We start from the raw sequence: 18,029 nt of genomic DNA on the forward strand, positions 1-18,029 counted from the left end.
GTGAAACTTAGTGTAAGACGGATCAGCTACGAAGGCCTGAAGCTCACTGACTCTGCGAGCTGAAGTGACCGCCACCAAAAACACAACTTTCCAGGTCAAATACTTCAGATGACATGAATCTAGTGGCTCTAAAGCAGCTTTCATCAGCTGGGTGAGGACAATGTTGAGATCCCATGATACAGTTGGAGGTTTGACAGGGGGCTTTTAGTAACAAACCTCTCATGAAGCGAACAACTAGAGGATGTACAGAGATCGAATTACCTTCTACACGGTGATAAGCACTAATTGCACTAAGATGAACCTTTCCAGAGTTGTTTTTTAAACCAGAATCAGAGAGATGTAGAAAGTATTCAAGTAGTGTTTGTGTAGGACAGGTGATGGGATCTAAGGCTTAGCCCTCACACCAGACAGCAAACCTCCTCCAGTTAAATGAACAACACCTCTTAGTAGAGGCCTTTCCTGGAAGCCAGCAAGATGTGGGAGACACCCTCCGGTATATATAAGGAATCAAATTGAATGCTCTCAACATCCAAGCCTTGAGGGGCAAGGAATTGGAGGTTGGGATATAGAAGGGATCCCTCATTCTGCATGATAAAGGTTGGAAAATATATTCCAATCTCAATGGATCTTCACAGGACAACTCAGAGGAAACCAAATCTGTCTTGGCTAGTAAGGAGAGAGTAACATCATGGTTACCTGGTCCTGCTTGAGTTTCAGTAATGTATTCTCGGAGGTCATGTGATGCTGTTCTGAGAGAGCAGACACAAGTGGGAAGAGCTCCCGATCCAGATCGCTAAAACTTACCCTCTAAGAGTTTTCTGCTGGAACCAAAGTCGGGGTTCTCAGGGCAAAGGTTTTGGGAAGCGCGAGTGCCAACAATAACTGTTTGCATTTATGACTACAAAGGCACACCGTCGGGAGAAGGAGAAGCTGAAGTGGTGCGATTCCAAAATGGCGGCAGGAGATTCCTGCCCTACCTCTGTTAGCTATATATTCCCAAAGGGTGGGTTGGGGGATTCGGGGAGGGAGGATTCCCACACTGACCCTTCTCCATTTGTTGAGTTGGACATTGTAGGTGGATGAGGTTCTGTAGGGGTGTAATGGTATATTTTCCCTTTTTTGGGGTTTTTTTTGTGTGGAGGTGGGGGGGGGGGGGGGGTCTGGGAGGCACCTTGTTTTGGGGCTGGGTTTTTTTCTGTTTTGAGATTTATTTTTTTTGTTGTTGCTTTGGGGGTTACTTCTAGTCGGCAGGGTACAGGCTGCTAGGGTCCAGGATACCTTCTGTTGGGTTTGGTAGGGGGGGCTTCTCGCTGGGACAGTCCCCCAATCGTTATATCTTGTTGGCCTACGCCTGGAATAAACTTCCTGAGCCCCTACGTCTTGCTCCATCCTTGGCCACCTTTAAATCTAGACTGAAAGCCCACCTCTTTAACATTGCTTTTGACACGTAACCACTTGTAACCACTCGCCTCCACCTACCCTCCTCTCTTCCTTCCCGTTCACATTAATTGATTTGATTACTTTATTTATTTTTTGTCTATTAGATTGTAAGCTCTTTGAGCAGGGACTGTCTTTCTTCTATGTTTGTGCAGCGCTGCGTATGCCTTGTAGCGCTATAGAAATGCTAAATAGTAGTAGCAGCCTGTGTTTTCTTTCTTTTGGATTAGATCATGTGATGGTGGTTAAATTGGTATCCTGGAACGTTAACGGGGTGTCTTCGCCTTTTGAGACAAAAAATACTGCAGACTCTGAATCGTCAAAAAGCGGATACTGTATTTTTGCAAGAGACCCACCTATTGTCCGTGGAGCACTTCAAATTTAAACGCGGGTGGGTGGGGCAACTGGAAGAATCACCAGCAGTGAACCATAAGGCAGGTCTCCTGGTTCTTTTTCAGAGGAGTCTGGATGTAGTGCTCCATAAGACCTGAAGAGATCCTCAAGGTAGATTCCTACTTATTAAGGTCTTCATTACCAAAAGACCTTTCCTACTTTGTAACGTGTATGGCCCTAATCTGTATGATAATAGCTGGGTGAAGCTCTTTATACATAGCGTAGCGGATCTGATAGACCTTCCAACTGTTATAGGAGGTGACTTCAATATGGTTCATGAGCCCTCTTTGGATAGTTCTCTGGGACCTGAGGGGGTGGGGGATCTTCAGCTACAGGTATCCCACTACTGTGCTTTAGTTTAGATCTTTTGCAAACTTTGCATCCTCTGGATCATGACTACACGCATTTGTCGAGGGCTCATGGTTTGTAGTCGAGTGGGCGAATTATAATAACGATCACATTCATCAACTGATATTACATTGGGAGGCAGCTAAAGCAGTGTTGAGGGGGGAGATTCTGGCTTATGCATCCTTTAAACGGAAAGCACTTTGACATTTCACTAGTATGACTGTAGATCCCTGGAGGAAGATATGTCATAATACAACGTTATTCTGGTATTTATGTGGCTGCAAGAAATGCTTTTAACTCACTTCTAATGGATTTGTATTGTGACTCTTATTTTTATATGTATAGACCCCTGACGCAGGCATTTGCCAAAACATAGGCCATGTCAGGTCCTTGAATAAAACTGTTTCCTCATCACATTGGTGTTGCCTGATTTTTCCATCTGCGGTCCTCTACACTGGTTTTGTTCACAAGTTTTTGGGTTGCTGCTTCCCTCTGATCTGCTTGTCTGTAACAAGTGAAATGCCTGAGTTGGGAATCAAACTGTCAAAGGGCCAGACCATAGCACAGTTAGTTCTTAACCGTAGTAACAAAAAAAAATTAACTATATAAGTTACTTCAAGGTTTCATCCTTCCCTCAGTCTTGAAGATAAGGAAAGCCACAACCTACTAAATAACATTATGGTCCATAATCAAATGGTTTAATTACACATGCATAAGCAGAGGTGAAGCCCGGAAACTGTCCTGGGTATATTATGTGCATATGTCTGATCAGTGTGAACATATTTATATAAGATATTCAATGGCAGACATACTGTATGCTCAAATGCAGCTGAACATCCAGATAAGTTATGAGTAACTTTATTCAATTAACTTATACACTCATTGGCCTTTTGAATATCAGCCTCATTTAGATAGTAATTATATGAATATAAATCCATACTTAAGGTATGTTGGCCTTTGGCAACTTGCTCATGCCTGGAGATAAATGGAAGACAGCTGGCGATACAATGGTGATTTATTTTTTTGCTAACTATATAATAGTCAGAAACTTGTCTCTAGCACAAAGGACAGGGAAAAATACTTTAGTCATCTGTGTATGAACTTTCTCTCACACAAATACATGCAAATAGCATGAAATATAGGAAAAGTAAAATTAGTAATATATACAATATGTGGTACTTGAAAGAAATACATACCTGGATTATGATTGTGTTGGCCCTCATATTTTTAAGTCGTTTCTGTTCAACATAGTCCATAGTTATTGCTTGCATAATAATTCTTCTCTGGGTCTGCTGGACATCTCTTTTGTGTTTCTTGATCATATAGGACCTAAAGTGTTGCTGAAGAATCAATGCAGACTTTCGGTATGTCAAATACTGTCTTTGGGTTCTATACATTCGATAATAAGACTGCAAAATAACAGTTGCTGTTTTGAGTTTAAGAAAGTTTTGACGATGCACAGCCATATGAAGAAATGACTGAATCTTTCTTGCAGCACACTTTTGCTTTACTAGTCTTCTTGCAGCCATTCCTCGGAAAGCTGTTTGAATGGTGACTGCTGCTTGCTTTTTTACAAGATATAGTGCTCGCCATGAACGGACCATCCGGCAAGTCCTGTACCATCTCTGGATTACAACTGCTGAAATGCAAATTGCTTTGTACCATGCCCTTATTCTATAGCCACGATATGCAGACTGAATCACAACTATTGCTGCCTTTTTCTTTAAAAAGCATTCTCTCTCTACATACATTTGTATAGTTGTTTGAATATGTAGTGCAGGTGAAACAGTTTTAGTTGCTTGTTTAGTTTTCTTGGCTCGAAATACAGCATGAATACAAAGGGTGGCACTTTTAATTCTCATATTCTGCTGCACCACTGCATCTAGTGCATTTTTGGCTCTGTACCTTTCCTGAATTGTTGTCACTGCCCAAAGCATTTTCCTGTAGCAAGTAAGCTGCCTGTGCATTCGATAATAGCACTGTATTACACTGGCCGCTGAATGCATAGTTTTTAGTTTTTGTCTCTCTCTCAAGCCTCGGTATGCTGACTGAATGACAATAACAGATTTACGAAGTGTCAAAAACTTCTCACGTTCACTTTTAACTAAAATGTAGGATCTGTAATAGTTTTGGATAATGTGTGCTGCATTTTTCCTTGTTTTGTATAGGTTTTGAACTTTGTGCATTCTGAAAGCTGACTGAATTACAATGGCAGCCAAATACATCTGGTGAACTTTTCTCCTCACTTTCAAGCCTCGATAATGAGCCTGAATATGAACAGCAGCCTTGCAAATAGAGATGTATTTATGGCGCTGCCGTTTTACCAGAGTCCATGCACGGTACCATCTCTGAATACTTACAATAGCGGTTCTAAGAGCAAGAAACCTTTTCCATTCTGAAAATGTTCTAAATTGTCTCTGAATGATAGAGGCAGCTCTGTGCATGCGTTGAAAATGTCTTCTCTCTCTCATACTTCGAAAAGCAGCCTGAATGCAAATTACAGCCTTTTTTATTTTACAATACTGGTATACTTTGACATCTCTTAGCTTATTTGCCCTATATCTTTGCTGAATCGTTTTGGTAGCCCACTGAACTCTCCTATAGTAAAAGCATTGCCTGTGCATTAAGTAAGCAGCCTGTATTTTTGTTGCAGCACTATGACTCTTCTTTAAATACTGCCTAGCTTTTAATCCTCGGTAGGCAGCTTGAACAACTATTGCACAACTGCGCTGCTTTAAGTAATTTTCTCTTTCATACTTTCCATTTCTATACGCCCTATAGTGCTGCTGCAAAACTGTCGACGCAAGCTGCATGTTTTTAAAAGTAACCCGTACTTTATGCATTCTGAAGAATGCCTGTATAACTGTGGCTGCCTTGTGCATCTGCTGAATTTCCCTTCTTACTTTAAAACCTCTGTAAGTAGCTTGTATAGCAATGGCAGCCTTACACAGACAGATATATTTTTGTCGTTGATATTGTGCAAGTATTTTCAATCTATACCTCTGCTGAACTAAAATAGATGCCTTTTTCAGAGAAAGATATTTTTTCCGTTCCAAATAGGATTTAACTCTCCTCTGAACAACTGATGCAGCCAGATGCATAGCTTTCATATGCCTTCTAGTTTTCATTCCACGAAATGCAGACTGGATACAGATAGCTGAACTTTTCATAAGCCTATATTTATGTACCTGCATGCTTGTTTTTTTGCATGCACGATAGTGCAGCTGCACCCACTTAGTCACTTTGACTAAATTCTTGAAGTACCTACACTGTTTGTACATTTGATAATATGACTGTATCACTACTGCTGCATCATTCAACTGTTTTAGTCTTTGACGGGTTTTCTTTCCTCTGAAAATAGCTTGCAAATGAATAGTGGATTTTTTCAATTTTAGATACTTTTCACGGTTCTTTTTGCCTTCACAATAAGCTCTATAGTTTACCTGAATGACAGCTGCTGCTATTCTTATTTCCTGGTATTTAACATGCAACTGATACATCCTAAATACTGACTGAATAGATGTAGCTGCCAAATGCATACGGTGAATTTGTCTCCTAGTTTTCATACCTCTATAAATAGCTTGCATTTTAATAACTGCATTTTTCATACAAAGAAATTCCTGTCTTTGGCTGTTAGTATGTCTCACTAAACGGTACCAATGTTGAATTGCAACAGTTGCAGTTCTGAGTTTAACATATCTTTTCCGTAACATGAAGGCTTTATAAGCTGCTTGGATAGTGGTAGCTGCCTTGTTTAGCCTGTTTCTCTTTTTCCTGACTTTCATCCCACGGTAAGCAGCTTGTAAGACTAAGGCTGCTTTCATAGTTTTTAAATTCAAACAATGTTCTTTCCTTATCCGATATGCTCTAAAGTGCTTCTGAATTGCAACTGCTGCAGATCTCATGGTTCTAAACTTTGTCAAACTGACATGCATCCTGTAATAGGACTGTATGATGACTGCAGCTTGGTGTTGTTTCTGAACATGTTTTCGTAGCATACTTCCTCTCCAGGCTGCCTGAAGTTTCAGTACAGATGTATAGAGTCTCAAATAATTTTGACGTACTCTTTTCCCTGTAACTCGTGCTCTATAATGTTGCTGAATAGTCCGAAGAGCATTTTTCACACATCTAAATTGTTTCTGTGCCCTGTATTTTCTGAAAGTCGACTGAATTAAAATTGCAGCAGTGTGTTTTTGATGCTGTCTCTGTACTACCCAATGACGAAAAGCTCTTTGTATAGTAACTGCAGCACTTCTTTTTCTTAAGAAACTTGCTCTGATATTGTGACTTATTTTACAAGACTTATACCATTTCTGAATCTTAATACAAGCTTGACGAATTGTTAGATATTTCTTTTTCATAACATGACCACGGAACACTGTCTGTATTTTAACTACTGCACAATGATGATGTTTAAGTGCCTTACGTACTCTATAACTTCTATAAGCCGCCTGCAAGCAGATAGCAGACCTTTTCATAATTAAGAACTCCTGTCTGTCACAGACTTGCTGTTTGGACTCGCAATTCTTCTGAATGGTATGGACAGAACTATTTATACTACGACAACTGTTTTTTCTCTTTCGCATCCTAAAGTGAAATTGTATCACAGCCACGGACTTCCTCCACAACCGCACTTGCTTTCTCACAAGATGTCCACGTATAGTTGCTTGCAGTCGCACACAAGCTTTTTTCAACCTTCTGTATTGTTCTTTGTGCTGATGGATACATTTTCTTGCACGATATTGCCGCTGCACGAATAATGTAGCTTTTCTTAAGTTACAGTACCATTTGCGCACTTTTTTCATCTTCAGTAAAGCTTGAATCTTTATAACAGCAGCTTTTATACTTAGGAATCTTTTTCTGGCAATGTAAGAACGATAACATGTTTGAATTTTTAACGCAGACCGTAACTGGTTGACAGTCTTTCTAGACTTCATTATTCTGTAGGCAGATTGAATTACAAGAACAGAAGAATGTATTCTATTATAAGCCAACAGAGCTTGTTTAGAAGCAACATATGCTCGGTATCGAACCTGGATAACACAGGCAGCTTTTTTAATTTCCATAAATCTCTGCAGCTGTTGCCATTTTCTTACATGAGACTGCAATATAACAATAGAGTGTCTCAGCCTTAAAAATCTCGTACGTTCTTGTCTCATTCTCCAGAAAGTTTGAATTACACAAGCTGCTCTCATTTTCTTGTAGTGCTGCCGAGCCTTCATGCCTCGGAAGGCAGCTTGGAGGGATATAACTGCTTCACATTTTTGTAAATATGCTGCTCTTTCAACCTTTCTTTGCTTATGTGCTCTATAGTATTTCTGTAGTATTATTGCATGTTGTTTTTTCCTTTCATAAATGCGCTTGGCTTTAAAACATCTAAAGCAAGCTTGTATTTTAATAATACTACGTTGAATTTTCAAATACTGTTGCTGTTCTTTGCACATCTTATACCAGGACTGTATGAAAAGTGCAGCTTTGTGCTCCTCAGCTAATTTTCTCATTTGCCATTTTCGAAAAGCAGTTTGAATTACTTTTGCAGCCTTAGCTTTTTGCTCGAGTTTATGCTTTTTCCATTTTCTGAATGCAAACTGAATCACAAGTGCTGATGATTTTATTCTCTCATATATTTGCTGATCCTTTTTAACCAGAAGCCAAGTATGGAAATACATCTGAGTTGTAACTGTAGCCCATTGAAGTCGTTTATAAGAACGAACTGCATTCTTTGTCCTTATTCTAGCTTGCATACGGATAGTATACCATTTCAAGCGAAGAAAATACTTTCTAGATGAATATCTTCGCCACCAAGTCTGAAAAAGAATTAGGATTAAAAAGAACACAAATTAAAAACTGCATTAACATTAAATATGCATAAATTCAGTAATTTCAAAAACACAACTAAATGTTTATCTGGGAACCTCCTACAACTGAACAAAACAGCTTGTGGAAAACATATTTATCTGCTCTTTGACCACAGCAATACAATAAGCTACAATGAAGGTAATATGACTGTTAGAGGCCTATCACAAGCTCCACCCAAAGTCACAAACAATCGCCAAACTCTAGGAAGTGCTGCAGATGATCTGGGACAGCCTGCTACAGGGACTGATCGACAAGGCTGTTAAGAACTTCCTAAAGTGACTGAAGGCCTGTGTTAAAGCTAGGGGCTTCTTTCTATCCACCTCTGGACAGTTCCACATCCTTCTGGTGAGCAATTTTAATTCTGCAACTATCTGTGGGACATGGAGACTGGGGGGCTGATGCTGGTCCGGATAATTGGACATCTGGATGATCGGAGTTCAGATAATCGGCGTTTTACTGTATCAAGTTTTAGCAAACACTTTTGGTGAAAGGACTTTTTTTTCGGTGGGGGGGGGGGGGGGGGGGGGGGAGGGTACTTGTACTAACATTAGTATATGGCTTCTAATAGGAAAAATGACAAATCATCAAGTTTCCTGCAGCGGTAAAAATGGCCTTCATGTGTGGGAATAACCCACATAAGGGCATGCTAGGCCACTTTTTAGCACAGCTTAAGGCTGAAAGGCTCTCTACTAAATCAAAAATGGGAACAAAAATAAATATGCTATGCGTGCCTATTATCCTGGCTACAAAAATAGAATTCAACTGAGCAGCTACAATTAACTAAACAGCTTAAATCTTGAAAATCTTATAAAATAATGTACAGTGGACCAAACATTTTGCAGAATAAAAAAAAGACTTACTTAATCTTACCAACAGCAGCACTTAAAAAAAATACTAACGATACAAAAGTGCAATATTACCTTTACCTGCCTTGCTGCTCATAAAGAGCAGTGCAACTAGCACTGGCAAGACCATTGCCCTGTCAGTGTTTTCCCAGGTTTACAGCGGATTGATAACCGAATAGGGAAAAGTTAAAAAGTGAAAATAAAATATGAAACACTGATTTAAAAAGATCCCTTTTTTTTTTTAGAAAGGTCTATTTCATATTTTTGGTGATTTTTTAAAAACTTTTCACGAACCAACTGTGACCATGTAAAAACATCAACTTTTAAAGGCAGCAGTGCTGACGTTGCTGGTAGTAATCATCTATGAGAGCAACAGGACAGCTATTGTAAATGTAATACAGTACAGTCTCACTTATCCGATCGTCGCTGATCCGACCATCTGGCATATCACAGACCACCAGTGACACTAAACGGCTTCTCTTTCCATTTTACGAACCCAAGACTCTATTTTTATCACCGTTGTGAGCTGGGACCCTGCTTTTGCTGCCTTTGTTTCTGCAATTGTTGGAGGGGTTACAGCGAATGCTACATACCTGTAGAAGGTATTCTCCGAGGACAGCAGGCTGATTGTTCTCACTGATGGGTGACGTCCACGGCAGCCCCTCCAATCGGAAACTTCACTAGCAAAGCCTTTGCTAGCTCTCGCGCGCGCATGCGCGGCCGTCTTCCCGCCCGAACCGGCTCGTGTTCGTCAGTCCCGTATGTAGCAAGACAAAGACAAGAGAAGACACAACTCCAAAGGGGAGGCGGGCAGGTTTGTGAGAACAATCAGCCTGCTGTCCTCGGAGAATACCTTCTACAGGTATGTAGCATTCGCTTTCTCCGAGGACAAGCAGGCTGCTTGTTCTCACTGATGGGGTATCCCTAGCCCCCAGGCTCACTCAAAACAACAAACATGGTCAATTGGGCCTCGCAACGGCGAGGACATAACTGAGATTGACCTAACAACTTATCCAACTAACAGAGAGTGTAGCCTGGAACAGAATAAAACATGGGCCTAGGGAGGGTGGAGTTGGATTCTAAACCCCGAACAGATTCTGAAGCACTGACTGCCCGAACCGACTGTCGCGTCGGGTATCCTGCTGCAGGCAGTAATGAGATGTGAATGTGTGGACAGATGACCACGTTGCAGCTTTCCAGATCTCTTCAATAGTGGCTGACTTCAAGTGGGCCAATGACGCAGCCATGGCTCTAACATTATGAGCCGTGACATGACCCTCAAAGAGCCAGCCCAGCCTGGGCGTAAGTGAAGGAAATGCAATCTGCTAGCCAATTGGATATGGTGCGTTTCCCCACAGCCACTCCCCTCCTGTTGGGATCAAAAGAAACAAACAATTGGGCGGACTGCCTGTTGGGCTGTGTCCGCTCCAGATAGAAGGCCAATGCTCTTTTGCAGTCCAATGTGTGCAGCTGACGTTCAGCAGGGCAGGAATGAGGACGGGGAAAAAATGTTGGCAAGACAATTGACTGGTTCAGATGGAACTCCGACACTACCTTCGGCAAGAACTTAGGGTGAGTGCGGAGGACTACTCTATTATGATGAAATTTGGTGTAAGGGGCCTGGGCTACCAAGGCCTGAAGCTCACTGACTCTACGAGCTGAAGTAACTGCCACCAAGAAAATAACCTTCCAGGTCAAGTACTTCAGATGGCAGGAGTTCAGTGGCTCAAAAGGAGGTTTCATCAGCTGGGTGAGAACGACGTCGAGATCCCATGACACTGTAGGAGGTTTGACGGGGGGCTTTGACAAAAGCAAACCTCTCATGAAGCGAACAACTAAAGGCTGTCCTGAGATCGGCTTACCTTCCACACGGTAATGGTATGCACTGATTGCGCTAAGGTGAACCCTTACAGAGTTGGTCTTGAGACCAGACTCAGACAAGTGCAGAAGGTATTCAAGCAGGGTCTGTGTAGGACAGGAGCAAGGATCTAAGGCCTTGCTGTCACATCAGACGGCAAACCTCCTCCATAAAAAGAAGTAACTCCTCTTAGTGGAATCTTTTCTGGAAGCAAGCAAGACACGGGAGACACCCTCCGACAGACCCAAAGAGGCAAAGTCTACGCTCTCAACATCCAGGCCGTGAGAGCCAGAGACTGGAGGTTGGGATGCAGAAGCGCCCCTTCGTCCTGTGTGATGAGGGTCGGAAAACACTCCAATCTCCATGGTTCTTCAGAGGATAACTCCAGAAGGAGAGGGAACCAGATTTGACGCGGCCAAAAAGGAGCGATCAGAATCATGGTGCCTCGGTCTTGCTTGAGTTTCAACAAAGTCTTCCCCACCAGAGGTATGGGAGGATAAGCATACATCAGGCCTTCCCCCCAATCCAGGAGGAAGGCATCCGATGCCAGTCTGCCGCGGGCCTGAAGCCTGGAACAGAACTGAGGGACTTTGTGGTTGGCTCGAGATGCAAAGAGATCTACCAAGGGGGTGCCCCACACCTGGAAGATCCGGCGCACTACTCTGGAGTTGAGCGACCACTCGTGAGGTTGCATAATCCTGCTCAACCTGTCGGCCAGACTGTTGTTTACGCCTGCCAGGTATGTGGCTTGGAGCAACATGCCGTAACGGCGAGCCCACAGCCACATGCTGACGGCTTCCTGACACAGGGGGCGAGATCCGGTGCCCCCCTGCTTGTTGATGTAATACATGCCAACCTGGTTGTCTGTCTGAATTTGGATAATTTGGTGGGACAGCCGATCTCTGAAAGCCTTCAGAGCGTTCCAGACCGCTCGTAACTCCAGGACATTGATCTGCAGATCACGTTCCTGGAGGGACCAGCTTCCCTGGGTGTGAAGCCCATAGACATGAGCTCCCCACCCCAGGAGAGACGCATCCGTAGTCAGCACTTTTTGTGGCTGAGGAATTTGGAAAGGGCGTCCCAGAGTCAAATTGGATCAAATCGTCCACCAGTACAGGGATTTGAGAAAACTCGTGGACAGGTGGATCACGTCCTCTAGATCCCCAGCAGCCTGAAACCACTGGGAAGCTAGGGTCCATTGAGCAGATCGCATGTGAAGACGAGCCATGGGAGTCACATGAACTGTGGAGGCCATGTGGCCAAGCAATCTCAACATCTGCCGAGCTGTGATCTGCTGGGACGCTCGTACCCGGGAGACGAGGGACAGCAGGTTGTTGGCCCTTGTCTCCGGAAGATAGGCACGAGCCATCCGAGAATCCAGCAGAGCTCCTATGAATTTGAGTCTCTGTACTGGGAGAAGATGGGACTTTGGATAATTTATTACAAACCCCAGTAGCTCCAGGAGTCGAATAGTCATCTGCATGGACTGCTGAGCTCCCGCCTTGGATGTGTTCTTCACCAGCCAATCGTCGAGATAAGGGAACACGTGCACTCCCAGCCTGCGAAGTGCTGCTGCTACTACAGCCAGGCACTTCGTGAACACCCTGGGCGCAGAGGCGAGCCCAAAGGGTAGCACACAGTACTGGAAGTGACGTGTGCCCAGCTGAAATCGCAGATACTGCCTGTGAGCTGGCAGTATCGGGATGTGCGTATAGGCGTCCTTCAAGTCCAGAGAGCATAGCCAATCTTTTTCCTGAATCATGGGAAGAAGGGTGCCCAGGGAAAGCATCCTGAACTTTTCCTTGACCAGATATTTGTTCAGGGCCCTTAGGTCTAGGATGGGACGCATCCCCCGTTTTCTTTTCCACAAGGAAGTACCTGGAATAGAATCCTAGCCCTTCTTGCCCGGATGGCACGGGCTCGACCGCATTGGCGCTGAGAAGGGCGGAGAGTTCCTCTGCAAGTACCTGCTTGTGCTGGAAGCTGTAGGACAGAGCTCCCGGTGGGCAATTTGGAGGCTTCGAGGCCAAATTGAGGGTGTATCCTTGCCGGACTATTTGAAGAACCCACCGGTCGGAGGTTATAAGAGGCCACCTTTGGTGAAAAACTTTCAACCTCCCCCCGACCGGCAGATCGCCCGGCACGGACACGTTGATGTCGGCTATGCTCTGCTGGAGCCAGTCAAAAGCTCGTCCCCTGCTTTTGCTGGGGAGCCATGGGGCCTTGCTGAGGCGCACGTTGCTGACGAGAGCGCGCGCGCTGGGGCATAGCCTGGGCCGCAGGCTGTCCACGAGAAGGAGGATTGTACCTACGCTTATCAGAAGAGTAGGGAACAGCCCTCCTTCCCCCATAAAAACGTCTACCTGAGGAGGTAGATGCTGAAGGCTGCCGGCGGGAGAACTTGTCGAAAGCGGTATCCCGCTGGTGGAGTTGCTCTACCACCTGTTCGACTTTCTCTCCAAAAATGTTGTCCGCTCGGCAAGGGGAGTCCGCAATCCGCTGCTGGATCCTATTCTCCAGGTCGGAGGCACGCAGCCATGAGAGTCTGCGCATCACCACACTTCGAGCAGCGGCCCTGGATGCAACATCAAAGGTATCATATACCCCTCTGGCCAGGAATTTTCTGCACGCCTTCAGCTGCCTGACCACCTCCTGAAACGGCTTGGCTTGCTCAGGAGGGAGCTTGTCCACCAAGCCCGCCAACTGCCGCATATTGCTCCGCATATGGATGCTCGTGTAGAGCTGGTAGGACTGAATCTTGGCCATGAGCATAGAAGAATGGTAGGCCTTCCTCCCAAAGGAGTCTAAGGTTCTAGAGTCCTTGCCCGGGGGCGCCGAAGCATGCTCCCTAGAACTCTTAGCCTTCTTTAGGGCCAGATCCACCACACCAGAGTCATGAGGCAACTGAGTGCGCATCAGCTCTGGGTCCCCATGGATCCGGTACTGGGACTCGATCTTCTTGGGAATGTGGGGATTAGTTAGAGGCTTGGTCCAGTTCGCCAGCAATGTCTTTTTTAGGACATGATGCACGGGTACTGTGGACGCTTCCTTAGGTGGAGAAGGGTAGTCCAAGAGCTCAAACATTTCAGCCCTGGGCTCATCCTCCACGACCACCGGGAAGGGGATGGCCGTAGACATCTCCCGGACAAAGGCCGCAAAAGACAGACTCTCGGGAGGAGAAAGCTGCCTTTCAGGGGAGGGAGTGGGATCAGAAGGAAGGCCATCAGACTCCTCGTCAGAGAAATATCTGATCTCCTCCTCCTCCTCCCACGAGGCCTCACCATCGGTATCAGACACAAGTTCATGCACCTGTGTCTGAAGCCGTGCCCGACTCGTCTCCGTGGAAACACGGCCACGGTGGGAGCGTCGACAGGTAGACTCCCTCGCCAGCACCGGCAAAGCTCCCTCCGCCGACGTCGTCGGAGAGTCTTCCTGGGAGGCGGCCGCAGCCAGCCCCTCACTCGACGGTACCGGAGGTGGAAGCACCCCCGGTACCGGAGGGGAAGGGCGCAACAGCTCTCCCAGGATCTCCGGGAGAATGGCCCGGAGACTCTCGTGCAGAGCGGCTGTGGAGAAAGACATGGAAGCCGATGCAGGCGTCGAGGTCAGAGTCTGTTCCGGGCGTGGAGGCGGTTCCGGGCTGTCCAAGGTGGAACGCATCGACACCTCCTGAACAGAGGGTGAGCGATCCTCCCGGTGCCGATGCCTACTGGGTGCCGACTCCCTCGGCGACCCTGAGCTCTCGGTACCGATGCGGGAAGGAGACCGGTGTTGATGCTTCTTTGATTTCTTCAAACGAAGCATGTCACCGGAGCTTCCCGGTACCGACGAGGAGGACGTAGAATCCAACCGTCTCTTCCTCGGGGCCGAGGCCGAAGGTCGGTCTCGGGGGGGGGGGGGGGGGCTGTACCGCAGGAGCCCTCAGGGTAGGAGGAGACCCACCCAAAGGCTCACCGCCACCAGCAGGGGAATGGACAGCCCTCACCTGCACTCCAGTCGAAGCACCACCGTCCGACAACATCAGCAACAGCGGAGGTCCCGGTACCACTGACGCCGCCTTCCGATGTCTCGATACCGACGATGCAGAGGGTCGAAACCTCGATGCCGTCGATGCCGAGGTCGAAGACTTTGATGCAGTCGATGTCGATGCACTCGATGCCTCCAGTGCTGTTGTCGACGAAGAGCCCGAGAACAACACGTTTCACTGGGCCAATCTCGCTACCTGAGTCCTCTTCTGTAAAAGAGCACAAAGACTGCAGGCGTTGCCCAGCCCCCAGACACTGAAGACACGACGCGTGCCTATCAGTGAGCGAGATTACCCGGGCGCACTGGGTGCACTTCTTGAAGCCGCTGGGAGACTTCGATGACATGGGCGGAAAAATCACGCCGGCGAAATCAAAATTCACGATGGTGACGAAGGGCACCAAAAATAAGGGAGAGAGAAAAACCCATACCGAGACCACAAAAAAGGCCTACCCTGAAAGCGAAAGGAAACTTACGCCGTGGAAACAAACTGGACACACGGGAAGGGACAAAGACCAAGGTCTCTTTTTTTTTTTTTTTTTTAGTGAAATCGCGAAGACGCGCGAGGGTCAACTTGAGGGGCGCGAAACGGCGGCAAAACACGACCGTCCCAAGCACGGACAAAAGAAGACTGACGAACACGAGCTGGTTCGGGCGGGAAGACGGCCGCGCATTCGCGGTGCGTATGGGCGCACGAGAGCTAGCAAAGGCCTTTGCTAGTGAAGTTTCCGATTGGAGGGGCTGCCGTGGACGTCACCCATCAGTGAGAACAAGCAGCCTGCTTGTCCTCGGAGAACAGGGTTTTCCGTATTATCCGACAATGGGTCGGCCCCATTTAGGTCAGATAAGACTACTGTATTGCATTTTTTAAAAATGTCTCTAGTGTTTCTTAAAGGTTTCAGGTTGCTACTGTTGATAAGATTAAGTTTAAGCTTTTGTTGATTTTCTCCATTTTACATTATTTCATAAGGTTTGCTGGCTTTAAAGCTGTGCTGGTTTATCAGTTTTGGGGACAGTTTTACTAATATGCATTAGGCATTAATATGCTTCTAATGCAGCGTAAAATGTCATACCACGAGATACATCCCGTGGAAAGTGCCAAATCAGCAAAACTTTTTTTTTTTTTTTTTTGAGGGAGTCTGACAGAGGACAGAGAGTGGGCATTCCTTTTTCTCTTGCGTCTTTTGATGTATCGGGGGCCTTTGACTCTTAATATTCAATTGTTATCGAAGTTGGGTCATTTGGGAATGAGTATACAGGTGCATGCTTGGTTTATGTCTTATCATTTAGGGCAGTCAATATGTGTGTGGAGTGGGGGGAAAGTTTCCCAGGAGATTTTACTGAGTGGAGGAGTACCCCAAGGGTTCGTCCTTTCTGCCTTGCTGTTTAATGTTTACATGTCATCTTTGGGTATGTTATTTCAGGGTTTAGGAACCAAGTATCGTCTTTATGCAGACAATACTCTTCTTCTTCTTCCCGATTGTCTCCTGGAAAATTGACCTTGATTTGCAGTTTCAATGTTACATGGACAGGACTGATGTGTGAATAATGTGAACATGGTCTATTAAATTTGGCAAAGCCAGAAGTAATGATTGTTGAAGAAATATAGAGGAGAGATGGCCTGAGTTTTTAAATGTGAACCTGCAGGTTCAGAAAGTAATGAAGGTGTTGGGTGTGTCCTTGGATTCGGGGCTCACAATGAAAAATCAGGTGTTAAATGTTGTTCAGGCATGTTTTGCACAACTTCATTTGCTATATAGACTAAAACCAATGCTCCCCGTGTACGATTTTCAGGGAGTAGTTCGATGTATTGTGTTGCCTTGGTTGGATTACTGCAATGCCTTTTATCTTCGCATGACTAATGCTTCGATCAAGGCATTGCAGACAGTGCAGAATGCTGCTAGAAGGCTTGTGGTTGGCAAATAAGTATATATAACACCAATTTTGAAGCATTTGCACTGGTTACCTGTCCAATTTATTTATTGCATTTGTATCCCACATTTTCCCACCTATTTGCAGGCTCAATGTGGCTTACATAGTTTTGTTATGACATTATCATTTCAGGATATCAGATACAATTAGTAATGTGCAGGGATTAAGTAAGGGTAGAAAGAAGGAAGTGAATCTGGTAAGTGTAGAAGGTGGACTTTCATAACTGGGTGGGTTGGTGATGTGGATTATTGAGGCTATATGTTCTCTTTGTAGGCCTTGTTGAAGAAATATGTCTTCAGAGATTTGCGAAAGTTAGTTATTTCGTCGATTGTTTTCAGGTCTGTAGGTAATGCATTCCATAACTGCATGCTCATGTAGGAAAAGGAAGTGGCACGCATCAGCTTGTATTTTAGACCTTTACAGCTGGGGAAGTGCAGATTGAGAAATTTGCGGGATGATCTTGTGGCGTTTCTGGGAGGTAAGTCCACGAGGTTAAGCATGTAGGTTGGGGCATCTGCGTGGATGATTTTGTGTACAATCGTGCAGATCTTGAACGCAATGCGTTCCTTGAGTGGGAGCCAGTGAAGTTTCTCTCTTAGGGGATCAGCACTTTCATATTTAGTTTTTCCAAATATGAGTCTGGCGGCAGTATTCTGGGTTGTTTGGAGTTTTTTTGATAGTCTGTTCTTTGCAGCCCACGTACAGTGCGTTACAGTAGTCCAGATGGCTTATTACCATTGACTGTACCAGGGTGCGGAAGATGCATCTAGGAAAGAAAGGTTTTACTCTTGAGTTTCCACATGGAGTGGAACATCTTTTTCATCGTCTTCTTCACGTGGGTTTCGAGAGTGAGGTTTCGATCAATAGTAACTCCAAGAATTCTCAGGTTTTGTGAGACAGGAAGAGAACAGTATGGTGTGATTATGGTGGAGAAGTTTTTTGTGTTATGTTGTGAGGTGAGTACAAGGCATTGTGTTTTTTCTGCGTTAAGTTTTAGTTGGAATGCATTCGCCCAGGTGTGCATGATTTGGAGTCTTCGGTTGATCTCGTTGGTGATTTCATTTAGATCATGTTTGAACGGGATGTAAATTGTGACATTGTCTGCATATATGTAGGGGTTGAGGTTTTGATTAGCTAGAATTTTGGCTAACGGAATCATCATTAGGTTAAATAAGGATGGTAAGAGGGGGAATCCTTGGGGGACTCCACATTCAGGTGTCCATAGGGGTGATCTGTCTGCGTTCGTTATTACTTGGTATGATCTTGTGGTTAGGAATCCTTTGAACCATTTGAGAACTGTGCCTCCAACTCCGAAGTATTCTAGTATATGTACT

General features: G+C 45.1%; 1 protein-coding gene across 1 annotated transcript in view; it reads right to left on the reverse strand.

Moving 5' to 3' along the window:
* Positions 1-18,029, reverse strand: part of ASPM (abnormal spindle microtubule assembly) — a 220,455-nt gene that overhangs the window by 72,178 nt on the left and 130,248 nt on the right. Inside the window, 1 exon segment of the mRNA XM_030206746.1 lies at positions 3,375-7,985. Within this exon segment, the coding sequence (XP_030062606.1) occupies positions 3,375-7,985 (4,611 nt within the window).

This window comes from Microcaecilia unicolor, chromosome 6, assembly GCF_901765095.1.
Source record: "Microcaecilia unicolor chromosome 6, aMicUni1.1, whole genome shotgun sequence".
Classification (NCBI taxonomy): Eukaryota; Metazoa; Chordata; class Amphibia; order Gymnophiona; family Siphonopidae; genus Microcaecilia; species Microcaecilia unicolor.